At 46.6% G+C, this 16,225-nt stretch overlaps 1 protein-coding gene across 2 annotated transcripts; it reads left to right on the top strand.

The window, feature by feature from the left end:
• Positions 1-2,516: 2,516 nt before the first annotated feature.
• CBR3 (carbonyl reductase 3) lies at positions 2,517-15,072 on the top strand. 2 transcript variants are annotated; one of them, XM_075542321.1, is made up of 4 exons: positions 2,517-2,616; positions 2,850-3,124; positions 6,679-6,786; positions 14,586-15,072. In XM_075542321.1, the coding sequence occupies exons 1-4, from the start codon at positions 2,606-2,608 to the stop codon at positions 15,020-15,022; spliced, it is 831 nt and encodes a 276-aa protein (XP_075398436.1). In that variant the 5' UTR covers positions 2,517-2,605; the 3' UTR covers positions 15,023-15,072. The 2 variants fall into 2 exon arrangements, with proteins under 2 accessions (XP_075398436.1, XP_075398435.1); XM_075542320.1 differs by lacking the exon at positions 2,517-2,616 and having other exon boundaries at positions 2,701-3,124.
• The last annotated feature ends 1,153 nt before the right edge of the window (positions 15,073-16,225 follow it).

Raw genomic sequence — 16,225 nt, 5'->3', positions numbered from 1 at the left:
TTTAAGACCCCAGATGCTATCTTTTTTGATAGCTGGGCACCATCAGCTTTCTTCACCACATTTGTTTATGCACACGTTTGTCTTCAGCGATCGTATCCTGGAGGTGTACACCCAATGATATGATTTTTCGTTCTTTGATACCTGATAGCTGATCCCTCCAGAACCACGTGATCACACAGGCTGTTGTGTTCTTGCATGTGGGCTTAGTTGCTTCTGAGCTAGATGGCTGCTTGTTTATCTTCAAGCCTTTAAGACCCCAGACGCTATCTCTTTTGATAGCCGGGCACCATCAGCTTTCTTCACATTTGCTTGTTCACCCGCTTTGGCTTCAGCGGTTGTGTCAGGAGGGTGAGCATCATAGAATACCAATTTAATAGAACAAAGTGTTCTTGCATTGAGGGAGTACTTGAGTGGAGGCCCAATGTCCTTCCGCCACCTTAATACTAAACCTATAAATATTGGCACATAGATCTATTTCCCCACCCGCATATATTTGCATATGTACATGTCTTTGTCTAGACCTCTATAAATGCTCTTTGCCTCCCTGCTCTTTCCTCTATTTCCCTTGACTTTCCTCCTGCCCCACTGTCATGCTCCGACCCCACCTGGGTTTTAGCTATAACTCTTAGTTACATTACCTTTGATCATGCCCTACTAGGCCTACCACACCCACCTCACCACCAATTTGGATCACTTGTTCCTTTGTCCCTGGATTTGTTAACACCACTAGGCTGTGTAAGATTTTACTTTAGACTGTATAGTTTCCTTTTTTTGTGTATAATTGTTAACACACTACCGAATGTATCTTTAGATAACCCTGTCCTGGTGGTCCTTTCAATAGCCACTAACCCTGCCTGGTACAGCAAGGGGGTTGTAAATTGGCATGGAGATTAAAAGCAGGTCCTTGTTGGTACACAGCGCAAGTTATATACATGGGGATATTTTTGTTTTATGTTTTCATCTTCACTTGTCTCTGATGCAGCTTATACAAAACACTTGTTGTGTTAACTGAATACCACTCTGTAATTGAAAAGAAAAGTTGCAACTGTTTTGTTGACATTCTGAATGCTTCTAAGTAAATATGATTTTTTTACTTAAAGAAATCAAAATTTCTAGACCAGAAAAGTTAATATATGTGTGTGTGTATGATGTGCATGTGATTATGTAGCTATGTCACTATATGTTAGAACTGAATTGATGGCACTAACAAATATATATATGTATATATATATATATATATATATATATGATACAAACTACCTATTCTCAGGGATGAGAGAGGTGTCATCAGCACAGATGTTAAAAAGAGTTATTGTTGCTAGCTGCCGGAGAACCAGTGGCCCCAACTCGTGCTGACCCCATGCACGACAGAACCCAATGCTGCCTGGTTCTTTGGTTGCGGATCAGACCAGTATGATTCATAGGGTTTTGCTCTCTGGTTTTCAGAAGTAGACTTCCAGTCTTTTCTTCCTTGTTGGTCCCAGTCCAGGAGCTCCGCTGAAACCTGTTTAGCATCATAACACCATGCAAGCAGCCTTCACTGGTCGATGGGTGGTGACTGTGCTCAAAGTGGGAACCAAAGAGTACAGTTTCCCATGTGGAAGGCAAGAATCCTACGGTGGAGGGCATATTAGGAAGAGCGTCACGCCCACAAAGTGGTCCACGTCAATGACATGTACAGATTCTTTAAAAACAAACAAAAAGCAAAACTAAGCTCACTCTGGAAGATATTGGCAGCCTGTGGAATCCGAAGTTCCAGTATCCTTAGGGGAAGCCCTAGGGGCCTGGCCCACCTTCCAGACCTCAGTGGTGGCCTTGACTTGATGGAGAACGTGGAGTCGGGGTGACAGAGGCGCTCCAAGTTCAGCCAGCTCTGCTTGGAAAAAGCTGATTCATGATGACAGCACAGCACCTCTCAGGCAATAATCAAACACACTCGGATTCCGCCCCAGGATAAAGTGGGCGGGGAGTCCTATTTGCACCCACACCCTGACACGCCTTTAGGGATTAATTTCAGTTGAGCTTTGTTTGTGGGTACACAGTCCTGATGGGGAGCGTGTGTGTACATGTGTGTGTTTTCACTTATTAAATGACCTTCAACAAACGGAAACTGTAGACCTTTAGCCCTCAAAGGGGCTAGGTAAATAGGAAGTAAGAAGCATTCCAAGACGACAACTCCTGGCACACAGTAAGAGCTACATAAACATCCCCTCCTATTTGAATGAACAATGGACATCACATAGGGATAGGCACCCAGCCCACAGCTGGAAGTCACCAGATATTGATCTTTCTATCACTCTCACTTTGCTTCTGTTAAGTGAACTGGGGGCCTGTGTCCCTTGGTGCCCAGCAGCAGTTATCCTATCTAAGAACAGTACATCACATCTTAGAAAAAAAGAGCAGACACGGGCATTTTGCAGTACACGCTGGGCTGGCACCCAAGAGAATTACTCAGCACTTGTTTTTTCTGCTTTTGGGGTTCTCCCAAAATAATTTCATCAGTCCAGCTCCCATGAGTTTCTGGCCCCTACTGACTCATCACCGACTGGCTTTCTTTGGGGGAAAAGACACCATTCTCAGACCACTGCTTGGCTGAAAGACCAGAATGAGAGATGGGTGAGTCTCCCTGTGCCCTAGCCAGGCAGCTCAGTGGGAAGGGAAGTGGAGATCGGGAGGGGGCGTTACAAGTGACTGCCCCTCCTCAGATGGGAGGGACCGAGGCTGGGTAGCTTGGCTTTCCTAGAGACAACCCACGATTCCAAAACTTAGCTCTGGGTTGCTTCATACTCTGGCCAGCTCTCCGTGCAGGTCCCCCGCGCGCCCCTCCACACGGCCATGTCGTCCTACAGCCGCGTGGCGCTGGTGACCGGGGCCAACAAGGGCATCGGCTTCGCCATCACGCGCGAGCTGTGTCGGCACTTCTCCGGGGACGTGGTGCTGGCGGCGCGGGACGCGGAGCGCGGCCGGGCGGCGGTGCAGCAGCTGCAGACCGAGGGCCTGAGCCCGCGCTTCCACCAGCTGGACATCGACGACCCGCAGAGCATCCGCGCCCTGCGGGACTTCCTGCGCCGCGAGTACGGCGGGCTGAACGTGCTGGTCAACAACGCGGGCATCGCCTTCAAGTGTAGGTGCAGGGAGGCAAGTGGTCCCTGGGTGGTTCGAGGGTGCGGGGCAAGCGCCCCCACGGCTCGGGTGATCAAGAGAGCCGCTTCCACCGCTCGGGATGCGCTCAGCTCTCGCCTCCCTAGGAGAGCGGGTTTCGCTCTCCGTGAGTCCTCGGGGTGGCCCGCTTTGCGCAAAGAGGCCGCCCGCCCGGCCCCGCGCGCCCCGCCTGTCCCCCGGCCTGTCCGAGCCTGTGCGCCGCCCCACCAGCCAGCGCTGCGGTTCGCCAGAAAACCGGACTCCGGGGAAGGGACCCCGCCCTGCTAAGCTCATCAGCATTTCTGCACGATGCCAGAAACATTTGCTAAGAGAAGCGTCTCCAGCCTCACTGGGGCTTTCGCTTTCTTTGAAAGGGCGCATTCATAGACGCCAGATTCGTGGGCCCCGGACAGGAAATGCAGTGCTAAGGCCAGATTCATGCGAGCGCCTGGACACTTTAGAGCCGGACATTAGCCTTTCTTTGACAGAGAGCTTTGATAGGCTTTGGGCGAAAGGAAATGAGGCTTGGCTCCCTCCCCCAGAGAAGTGATGTTCCACATCCAACTTTAGTAGGGGTGGTTTTAAATAACCTCTACCTTTGGGATTGGGGCTGAGGGACCAAGAAAGTTTATTCTAATTACCGTATAGACTCGAATATAAGCTGAGGTACCTAATTATTACCTGGGAAACCAGAAAAACTGATTGACTCGAGTGGAAGCCTAGGGTGGAAAATGCAGAAGCTATCGGTGAGTTTCAATCATCAAAACAAATGAAAATAAAATTACTAAAAATTGAGACATCAGTGGGGTAATGTATTTAAATATTTATTTTAAATAAAAAGACAAGTCATTTAACATTAGTAAATCAGCACAGGAAGTGGAAATTAGGTTCAACAAAAACAATAAGGTATCGGGTGTAGCAATAAACTGAGACCTTGACAAGAAAAAAAAACAAACAAAAAAAACCAATAAGGTATCAACAATGATACCTTAAGAGTACTATTCCCTGAGCTCAATCAGCAACCAAGCTAAAATGTCAAGAGTTAACATCCTTCAAAATTGGATTCCTCATCATCATCCGTATCCCAGTGCAGAGCTTCAGCTGGTGTGAGGTCATCATAGACGCTGTCCTCACTGAGATCGCCGTCATCACCATCACTGCTGTCATTTTCACACAAAGCGCAGTCTTCACTGCCATCCATAGCATTACTAATACTACATTTCTGGAAGGCACGTCACATCATGTCTTCTGGAATGTCTTCCCATGCATCTCGAACCAACTTTGCTATTAACTCTATGTCAGGCTTCATGAGATTTCCTCCTTTTGTTAGTCGGGCTTGACCAGATGACATCCATTCATGCCACATCCTTCACACACAGTCTTTAAAAGGCGTATTTAAAGATACATCCAGAGGCTTGGAATAATGGCTAAAGTAACTTTACTAGATTTTGCCAATTTTTTTATGTCATCCGATAGGTGGGCTCTGAACATATCCCAAACAAGTAACGATGGCTTTTTCTTTAAGGCTGCTCCTAGTCGTCAGTTCCAAATTTCTTCCAGCCATTTTTTTGTTCCGTCTTCATCCATCCAGCCTTTAACATGTGCACGCACAGTAATTCTTGATGGGAAATTTATCTTTTTAGGCAAGGTCTTTCTTTTAAAAATAATGACAGGACGCAGCTTAGTTCCATTAGCCAAACATGAGAGAACAACTATAAAGTGTTTTTTTCATTTCCTGTGGTTTTGAGAAAAATGTTTTTTTCGCCTAAACTTGCCACAGTTGTTGCTTGGAAGATCAAACGTCATGGCAGTTTCAGTCATATTCCCAATATCTGCCAGGTCATAATTATAAATCCTCCTTTGTTTTATAATAAATGACTGGAATGACATACGATAATCTTTCTTCAAGGACTTGTGGCAATTTCTGGGAAATCTTTGCTCTTTGTCTCAATCATAGTAAGTCAAACCTATTCATGAAGCGGGTACACCATACTGCTGATGCATCCTTAGCCACTTGTAGAGCACGTATGCAGATTCCCATGCACGTTACGCAGTAACCATTTTGACGACATTCCATAACCCATTTATGCAATTCACTCTCTAGTGCCCCATAAAAAGACGTTAAACCACGAGCTTTTTTAGCTTTTGGAATCTGTTTCAAGTCAGCCTTCATTTTCTGCCACTCCCTCACTTGCTTTTCCTCAACACAGAATTCCCTACTTGCAACACTGTTATTGCTCTCTTCTGCTCTTGACACAACCTTCATTTTGAAACTATCCTCATATGACCTACGTTTTTGTTTTGGTTCAAGAGTATCCATTTCTAACAGGATAAAAAAACAAGACATTGAAAAAGAACTTTCATGGTAATGCTCCTCCCCCTGCCCCCCCCCACATGTTAGCCAGGGCAGTGGGGTGGGGAGTCTGTGGGGACAGGGGATTCCGGATGTGAATTAGGGCAGGGGAAAACAGGATGTAAATTAACACAGAGACCAGAGGGGAGAGACCGGAGCACAGCCACAAGACACATCTTTACCAGTTCAGCTGCCAGCGTTAAGTCAATCACTATGGGTGCTTCTGTGAATTGGAGCCATCCCGTTACCTCTGGGGAGCCCCAGAGAGATGTTACACCTCGCTGGGGTACCACTGACCCATGTATAAGCCAAACCCCAGTTTGTCAGCACATTTTTTGTGCTGGAAAACTCAGCTTATACACGAGTATATACGGCAGTTATTTTAAGAAAGCCACTGAGCTACCATATGCTAGGGTTTGCAAAGAAACAAACAGGCCTGCTTCACTTATAACCAACCTAGTGCCCAGCGGATGCCTGCCAGCTCTAAGAGGCAGAACAGAGATAAACGAATTATTCTGGAGTGGAAGCCAGTCTCCTGAGCCCTGGCACTCAGGCGCAGCCATGATCTGCACCTGCGTTTCCCAGCTCCTATCCGGGAGCAGGGCAGAAATGAGGGGGAGCTGTCTTTGGCGCTCCCAGACATCAGGTGAGACTGTTGGTGGGCTGGTAGAGCCCTGGAGCCTGGAAAAGCGGGCCTTGGACAGCAGTGTCTGCATCACCTGGAGTCACACCTGCTGAATCACGGGCTGTATATGTTTCCCAGGAGGCCACTGGTGCAGCTTCTGCTCAGTGTTCAAAGCTAGGGGCTCTCCAAGTGGAACTCACACATTAGTAGCTGCAGCATTTCCTGGGAACCTGTAGCACAGTCTCAAAAGTGGCTGCTTTCTGGGGAGTAGATCACCAGGCCTTTCCTCTACATGACCTCCAACCTCCAACCACGAGAATGGATTGCACCTCCCAGAAAGCCCCACCATCCTAACCTTGCTGAATCAGAAACTCTGGGTAGAGCTCCGCCAAGTGATTCTGATGCACACACTAGGTTGTGAACCACTGGCCAGGGGGATCTAAATGCTGTTGTAAAGTAATTTCCTTTTATTTGATTTTTATGCCATAAGATCCACTTGGGCATATGGATTTCGGGGTTGATCTATGATGTTCTCTTTGTTTCCTTCTCTTTGTGAAAGTTGATGATCCAACCCCCTTCGACATCCAGGCTGAGATGACACTGAAGACCAACTTCTTTGCCACGAGAAATGTCTGCACTGAATTACTGCCCATAATAAAACCTCATGGTAAGTCCGGTGAGCGTGTGGATTGTCCAACCGTCTCCCCAGGGAGTGAGCTGAGGGTGCCCAGAATGGGGCTGCCCTACAAGAATTGCCGAGGGGTAACATTCCACATGCTCTGGGGCATCTATGCCATGAATTCAAAGGTAAGATGAGGAGGAGGTAGTGGTGGTGGTCGCGCCTTGAAGTTGACTCCCACTCATGGTGAATAGCAGAGTGCCCAGCCATGGGTCACCTTCACAATCAGATGCCTGAATCCTTGGTGGAAGTCACTGTGTGTGTTGAGCTCCTTCCAATTTAGGAAGGAGCCCCGGTGGCAGTGGGTTAGAAGCACCATCCAATCCATGAGAAAGAGATGGATTTGTTTTTCTCCAAAACCCAAAGGAGCAATTCTATTCTGTCCTGCAGGTTCACTATGAGTCAGAGTCAACTCAGAGGCAGTGGTTTGGTTTCATTTGCTTCCCATGCAGGGGGCTTATCTTTCAGCACTAAACCACATCATTTTCTGAGTCCTTCAGGTTTTCATTGGCTAATGTTCTAGAAGTAGATCTCCAGGCTTTCCTGCCTAGTCTGTGTTAGTCTGGAAGCTTTGCTAAAACCTTTCCACTGTGGGTGACCCAGCGGGTACTTAGCATAGCTTCCGGCACCCACAGCAGCAGGCAAACCACAACACACAGCACCGCATGACAGATCGACAGACAGTTGGTGGGATAGGAGGCTACCAAACCCCAAAAGACCTCTTGCCTTTGATCAATTTCAGGAGTCCTTCGTCAAGGTGATGGGTCCAGAGTGGCTTTTCTGGGGGGCCCAGGGTTAGTATCTGTTCAAATATTATACCTTTTCGCTTGTACCAACTTTGTCAAGCTTATTCAGAAGCTCGGAGAAATTTTATTAGGAAACACCCTGGTTATAACCCCCAAATAATACATCATTGTTATTCATTTCTCAAGTTATTCCCTACGTGACTGCCAAAGGTCAGGCATATGTTGGGTGCTAGGGGCGCAATGGCGAGCAGCCTTTGAGACTCTCAGGGCCAGGTCCATCCTTGGCGGGGAATCATTCACGAGAGTCACTTGTGTGGAATGAACCTCTGTGCCGGAGGAAGAGCGGCGGTGACTTCCTTGAGTATTCTCGTTTCCCAACAAGTCCACTGTGTTCTTAGGAAGAAGTCTGTGGCTCTTACTAGAAATGCTGCCGGCGGTCTTCCAAATGCCACAGTCATCCACGGTGGGCAGGATTCAGTGGTGCTTCCAGACTGAGAGGCTTAAAATGTTCTAGGTATTTGTTATCCGCTGGTCTGACTCACGGGGGCCCAACGACTGCAGAGTAGCACTGTGCTCTAGAGGCTTTTCAGGACAAGGACCTTTCCCAAGCAGAGGGGTCACTAGGTCTCTCCTCTGAGGCACCTCTGGATGGGTTTGGACCACCCACCTCTTGGTTAGTCATTGAGCACATCATTGTTTGTACCACCCATGAACTCGCTTTTAAAATAACAAATATTCCGAATAAGGATTATCCTTGCATTTGAAATCTTAAAATCTAACAAATGTGTATGGTGAGAGCTGTACCTTTACTCCTGCCCCCACATGCCCGGTTCCCACCCCGGGGTCTACAGGGAATTGCTTATATTAATTGCTGTGGGGGTGGGGAGCAGAGAAAGCCCGAAGGCAGGTGCTGATTTGTAGACTATCTTGAGGCACGTTTGTGGAGTGAGCGAGTGCTTCCAGCCAGAGGCTGCAGTTTTAAAAATGCAAATCTAAACACATCTAAATGCATATTCCTTTATCTTTAAAAAGACAATACACAAAAGCTCACAGTAAATATAATGTTCACCGTCTAGTTTTTTTCACTTACTACATATATATTGCAGCGACGTGGTGGGCTGCCAACTGCAAGGCCAGCAGTCTGAAACCACTAGCCACTCCACAGAGGAAAGACGGGCTTTCTACTCCAGCAGAGAATGATCAGTCTCAGAAACTCACAGGGGCAGTCTACCCTGCCCTGTATGCTTGGTCACTATGAGTCGGCGTCAACTTGAAGCCAATAAGTTTGGTTTTGGTTGGTCTCCCATAAAGAGTTAAAGCCTCAAAAACCCTCTTTTGATTTGATTCAGAATGGACTGGGTGGCAGTGTGTGCTTTTGTTTTGTTTTGAGGTCCAGCAACCTGGGGCTCTCTACCGATCTGATCTGAAGAGAGAGCCACCTCATCCTTTTGGGCAGCTGCATTGTATTCTATTCGGGACTTCAAATTGGTTCCTTCTGATTCTACTCTGAAGACTTGCATTTCCACATTTCCACTCCAGATATACTGAATCAGAACCCAGGTTTAAGTAAGATCCCCAGGTGATTGAGAATATAGATTCTGATTCAGTTCCCCTGGAGTGGAAAGGCAACTTCTCAGCAAGGGAGCAAACTGGCATGAACCAGTTTGGAGCCCTGCTACTGGCACTCCCAGGGTTTGAAGGCGATTCACCCCTAGGGTGTCTTTGAGTTGAATTTGTGGGGAAGTCAGGACAGGTGCATATGGTTCTTATTAGGTTCTTATTTAGTGTTGTAGAGTGATGCGCTCACATCAAGGTCTGCAGTTCAAATCCACTAGCCCTTCTGAGGCTTTCTACTCCCATAAAGATGTTCAAACAGTAGTCGGACCCTGCTTACCTGAGCTTATCCTAGAGGGCCACTAGGACGCCTCTCTATGCGGACTCAGGTCATACTAGAGGTGGAAATAATGTCCAGGTTTTCTAGCTTCACTTCTCAGTCAAATCAGGATGGTTAGTTCTCCTGGAGTAAAAAAGCACAGTGTGGAAAAGTGGAAACCAAGTCATTTCTAAAGATAATGGAAGCTTCCGGGGTGGAGTGGGGGTGGAGTGTGTTTCAGGGATCAACCCAGAGTAGGCAACTTCAGTCTTAAGATCAGCTGCTTCCACGGGCTCGTTATGAAGTGGTGGCGAGAAGGAACTGGATCTAACTGGGGAAGTTACCAGTTTTAGAATGTAGTGATCCAGTTTAGGGAAATGCTGACCCAAAGGCATTGTGGCGGTGTCTTGGTAACCAAAACAAAATAACGTGCCTCCATCTGGCTAGTTGAATGAGGCACCGCAGGAGGGCCATCCGGTTTTCACTGGCTGGTTTCTGCTAGTGGGTTGCCAGGCCTTTCTTCCTAGTCCATCTCAGCTGAAATCTATTCCACATCTTGGAAACCTGCAAGCCTCTTCTGGCGGGTGGGTTGTGGCTGTGCAAGGGACACAGTGACCAGGGATCAAACCTTCATCTGCCCTTGAGTCAATTCTGACTCAGAGCAACCATATGGGACAGGGTAGAATTACCCCTGTGAGTTCCCGAGACTCTTTTTATTTTATTTTATTTTAATAGATCATTTTATTAAGGGCTCTTACAGCTCTTATAACAATCCATACATCAATTGTATCATATGTTGCCATCATCATTTCCAAAACATTTTCTTTCTACTTGAAGTCTTGGTATCAGCTCCTCCTTTTTCCCCTCCCCCTACTCCCACCCCCACGAACCCTTGATAATTTAAAATTAATTTTTTAAAATTAATTTTTATTTTCATATTTTACACTGTCTACTGTCACCCTTCACCCATGTTTTTGTTATTTGTCCCCCTGGGGTAGGGGGGATTGTATGTCAATCATTATAATCGGTTCCTCCCTTTTTCCCCTACCCTCATGGCATTGCTACTCTCATTATTGGTCCTGAGGGGAGAGACTGTAGCGTCTCCTCTTTCTCCAGCAGAGCAGGCTGGTGGTTTTGAAGTGTTTACCTTGTGATTAGCAGCCCAACGCAAAACTAGTATGCCACGCAAATAGAAGGTGGGAATTGTACCACTGAACCACCATGATCCCCAGCTGCACATGACTCTGCTTAAACTCCTTGTAGGAGCCTTCTAAGTGGAGACACCACAATCGTCAACAAAATGGCCTATGCTGGCATCCACTCACCCAATACTAGAGTGGGCTCAGAATCACATCCACTAGGCTGTAGGTTCGGAGCCCTGGTGGTGTAGTGGGTAGTGGTTATGCTCTGGGCTGCGAGCTGCGAGGTCCGCAGTTTGAAACTGCCAGCATCTCCTTGGGAGACACTCACGGCTTTCTGCTGTGAACAGTTCCAGTCTCAAAAACTCACAGAGGGAGTTCCACCCGGCCCTATAGGGTCGCTATGAGTTGGCACTGACTTGATGGCAGTGAGTTTGGTTTGTTTTTTTTGAAGCACTGCATGATTGCTCTCGACATCTGTTTTATGAACTATAGCAGCAATCTGATTTCCAGTCCCTTAAACATGTTTATGTTTATGGCTCGCCAGTAAACCTCAAGTTCACTTGGGGGCAAAATGCTGAGCATCGTTGCCTTGTCCTGCGCAGGGAATCACTTTCCCAAACTGATTTGAAAGCAGCTCACACTCTCCCTGCCGACTTATAGCGACCCCAGAGGGCAGGGTAAAACCACCACTGTGGGGTGGGGTTCTGGGACTGTAACTCTTGGTTAGATGCCCAACGCACAACCCACTATGCCACCAGGCGTCTGGTATTAAGTTAAATCGCCCTGATGATGTTAGCTTGCTTACTTGATCACCATTGAATGCATTAGCTAGCCAACTACCACACCAGTAGAGGGAGCAACTTGCCCACACTTTTAGAATGAACTAAAAGGTGTTTCCGGAAGCCCTGGTGGTGTAGTGGCGATGTGTTGAACTGCGAATATGTAAGGTCACCATGAGTCAGAATAGACTTGACGGCCATGAGCTGAGTTTTGAATCATGAGGAAAATCTGACAAATCTAAATTGGGAGAACATGCTACGAAATACTGACCTGGGGAGTGAATGCTACGAAATACTTGCCTGGAGTTTTTCAAAAAGGGCTTTGTCACTGTCACCTACTGCAGATTAAAATAGACTCCAGAGAGATGACAGCTATGTGTGGCCCCCACCTTTGATCTTGGATTAAATCCAATCAACAGCACACTATAAAGGGGCATGTTTGAAACACCTGGAACGTGTGGTGTATGGGCTGTGCATCAGGTAGGAGTTCCACAGGCTGGTGAAGGCCCTGAGTGAGATCACTGTTGTGACTATGTTGGGGCCCCCTCCTTTGTTCCCATATAGCAGGGGGCTTCAGCTAGTTCATGGGAAAATTCCATTCTCTCTTTATTCTGTTTTTCCATGAACTTGTTGGAGCTCCCTTATATATGCTGAAGTATTTGGGGTAAGGTTCATGCCGCTGGTAATGTTGGCAAGAGGAGTAAGTGGGCGAGGGCAAACGTGGCTGATCGTTCACAACAGGTGCATTTCAGGAAAGGAAATGCAGGTGTCCAACTCGTCCTGCAATTTTTCTGTAGGTTTCATATTTTCCAAAATCAAAAGTTGGGGGTTAAAAAAGAGAGAGAGAGAGATTGAGGCATCATAGATACCTGTACCTTGGAGCATGCATGAGGGGCTACTTTTTTAAAAAGCCATTTTATCAGCGCCTAATCCATGTATCATACATTTCAATAGTTCAATTGTTCAATAATAAATGTCAAGAAAAAATAATATCAAGAAGAATTGTACAATCATTACCACAATCCATTTTAGAATGGCACCCTGCCCCATGGTTAAATCACCTTTAAAATGAGTTGGGTGATCACAATCAGCTCGAGTGATCCCTCCCCGCAGGTACTACTTTTAAGGACAGAAAGTGTCTCTTCTTGAGGGATTGGGGCCCGCGGGAGAACACCACATAGGATATATCGCTCTCCCCGACCTCCTGAGCATGGGCCTGCGGAGACTGCCATTCAGAAAAGAAAAAGCCCAGAGAGATTGGTTGGGGACAGAAAATATGAAGGGGCTTCAAAAAGCTTGTGGAAAAAATTTTAAAAAATTAATTATATGATCTTTTCGTTCAATTTTTCCACAAACGTTTTGAAGCCCCCTCATATAGGAGCAGAGCAACATAAGAAGAACAAGCCCAGGACACCATCGGCCTAACCCTGGGGTGAAGGGAAAATTCTGGAACAGTTAATGGTGATAATTGTATAACATGGTGCTTTTCATTAATGCCAATAAATTGCACAAGTGAAGATTGTAGAAATGGCAGATGTTCTGTTACCTTTAGACTTACCACAATACAAAGGAAATTCACTCACTGCCAGTGAGTGAATTCCAACTCTGAGCGACCCCAGGGGACAGAGCAGAACTGCCCTGTGGGTGTCCCAAACTGCCAGTCTTTATTAGAGTAGAAAGCCTCATCTTTCTCCCTCCGAATGGCTGATGCTTTCAAATCGCTGCCTTGCCATTAGCAGCCTAATGCATAACCCACTAAGACATCAGAGCTCCTTAGTAAAAATGATCTGAAAGTTGATGCTAGGTGGAGGGTGTAAACTCAGCATGTTTACTAGTTTTTGATGATCAGAAATGCTTCAAGTGTAGTTTTGGGGTCGATAGATTTGTTTTTTTTGGGGGGGGGGGCTGTCTCCTTAAACCATTTGCCAGGGAGTAGACTCTGACTTTGTGTCACAGTAAAATGGGGTTCCCTTGGGTTAACATGGCTGATTCTTTGGAAGTAGACTACCAGGGTCTTGCTTCTAACATGATTCTGGGTAGACTTGGACCTCCGACTTTTTTATTAGCAGCCGAGTGCATTAACTGTACCACCAGTTGAATTCCCAATTTGAAGACCCCAAAAGGGGACTCAATTGCCTATCTTAAAAAAAAATAATAGGCTTTACTTTTATAGTAATTTTAGATTTTCAGATAAAAACTGTGCAGAAACCACAACATTCCCATCTGCTCTTCCACATTCCTATGGTGCATTTTTTTACAACTGATGAGCCAATATTGTTACTCATTGTTGACAGTCTTAAGGGCTTTTATTGTTGTAAAAATGCAGATGACATATTTGCCATTTCAATATTTTCACCTGCACAATTCAGTGAGACTAATTACGTGGATCATGATGCTATGCAACCATCACCAGTGTCTATTGGTTTTTTAGCTCTGGCCAAACAATAATAGAAGTCAAAACCAGGGTGGAGAATCAAGCTACTGCACATGTGCCACAATTCATCACCAAGGGTAGATGCTCACATATGGCTGTGTGCTGGAAGTTATGCCACCGGTATTTCAAAGACCAGCGAGGTCACCTGTGGTGGATGATGTCATCAGAGTTTCCAGACTAAGAAAGAGCCATAGTGGAACTGTCGGTTAAGTGTTGGGCTGCTAACTACAGGGGGAGCAGTTCAAACCCACCAGCTGATCTGACGGAGAAAGATGAAATGATCTGCTCTTGTAAATATGTACAGCCTGGGAACCCCTACATAGTTAGGGTCACTAGGAGTTGGAATCTCCTCAGTGACAGGGGGTTTGATTCCAATCTAAGAGACTAGGAAGGGCAGCCTGGAGACCTACTTCTAAAAATTAGCCAATGGAACCCATTGTCATCACATTGATTCCGACTCACTGCAACTCCGTGGGAGAGATTGGCACTGCCCTACCTGGTTTCTAAGGCTGTGGATCTTTACTGAAGCAGACTACCACATCTTTCTCCCACAGAGCAGCTGGTGGGTTTGAACCAGCAACCTTCGAATTAGTCACCAAGTGCTTAACCACTGCAGCACCAGAGCTTCTCTAGTCAGTGAAAAGAGGTGTCAGCAATGTTGAAATCCACTGGTGGTACAGATCTTATGCCTTCTGGAATATTTTGTTGATATCAGCAGTTGACCGCAGTCCACAACCATGCATGATGCGTTATAGTCAACCAATGGTAGTTTTCTTGATGACTCGTCTCCCCACTTCTATTGTTCTGTTTCAGGCCGGGTTGTGAATATCAGTAGTTTGCAGGGCTCAAAAGCTCTGGAGAACTGCAGACAAGACCTGCAGGAGAAGTTCCGATGTGAGACACTGACAGAGGAGGACCTGGTGGACCTCATGAAGAAGTTTGTGGAGGACACGAAAAACGAAGTGCATGAGCGGGAGGGCTGGCCCAGCTCGGCCTATGGCATGTCCAAGCTGGGGGTCACAGTCTTATCGAGAATCCAGGCCAGGAATCTGGACGCGAAGAGAAAAGCCGACCGGATTCTGCTGAACGCCTGCTGCCCCGGCTGGGTGAAGACTGACATGGCTGGGGACTACGGCTCCAGGACTGTGGAGGAGGGGGCCGAGACCCCCGTCTACTTGGCCCTTCTGCCCCCCGATGCCACTGGGCCTCACGGCCAGCTGGTCCGGGACAAAGTCGTCCAGAACTGGTAAATGTCTGTGCTGAAGCTCAGTGCTAAATAAACATCTGTGACATGAAAGAACGGATTCTGATTCCCTTTCTGTTCACTGAGTGTCGATCAGAATCTCCGTGTCAGAAAGGTCTCTAGTTCTAGAATCTAAGGCGGAATGATTTCACTCTGCCCAAATGATTTAATCCAAGAGGAAAAGAAGGTAAGGCCAGTGGCTCCCAATTTTTTGCATGCGTCAGGACCACCGGGAGGGCAGGTTTTCCCGACTCCCTGGGTGGTACAAATGGTGAAGTGCTCAGCTGCTAACCTAGAGGCTGCAGGCTTGAGTAACTCGGAAGAAAGGCCTGGAAACCTACTTCCAAAGCGGCAGCTATTGAAAACCCCGTGGAGCACAATCCTACTCTGCCACATGTGAGGCCAGTTGCCATGAGTTGGAATTGATTTGAGGGCTGCTGGTGTGGGGTTTTCGATATGTGTCTCCTCCCCAGAATTTCGGATTCAATTGGTCTGGAATTGGGTCCGTGAATTAGTCTTCCTAACAAGGCTTCTGGGTGGCACGTAGGGTTTGTCTTCAGCTAATAACCTAAAGCCTAGAGGTTTGAGTCTAGGCTTCCAGGCGTGCCACGGAAGAAAGGTCTGCCACCCAGGTTCCATAAAAGTGAAAAAGCAAACCTCTTGACATTGAGTTGATTCCAACTGATACTGACTCTATAGGACAGGTTAGAACTGCCCAACAGGGTTTCAAGACTGTAATCTTATTTTATTTTAATTTTAAGAATATACAAAGCAAAACATGTAACGGTTCAACACTTTGTACTTGCTCAATTTAGTGACATTGCTTATTGAGTTGTGGCACCAAGCTCGCCCTCTTTTCGGAGTTGGGCCTCCCCAGTGACATAAACTCACTGCCCGCAAGGGCCCCATCTCACTTTGTGAGTTGCCTTGCCAATTTGATCCCATACAAGCAGCTCTTAAAAGGCTGTAAAGTTTAAGGCAGATATTTACTAATTAAATAAAACGATTGTTTCGATATTTAGAGGAATCTGATGGCAATGTTTGATATAATGTTTCAAGATGATCTCAGGACAATAGCTTCAGGGGTTCATCCTGGAGTCCATGAGAACTGGCAAACTACTGTATTTTCCCCTTTTCTGATCAGGAGTTTTCTATGGAATCTTTGATCAAAGTGTTCGGTAATGGCAGTTGGGCATTACAGCGTTCTTCT

The sequence above is a fragment of the Tenrec ecaudatus genome, chromosome 2, assembly GCF_050624435.1.
Source record: "Tenrec ecaudatus isolate mTenEca1 chromosome 2, mTenEca1.hap1, whole genome shotgun sequence".
Taxonomy (NCBI): Eukaryota; Metazoa; Chordata; class Mammalia; order Afrosoricida; family Tenrecidae; genus Tenrec; species Tenrec ecaudatus.
This window is presented reverse-complemented; position numbering and strand designations above follow the sequence as displayed.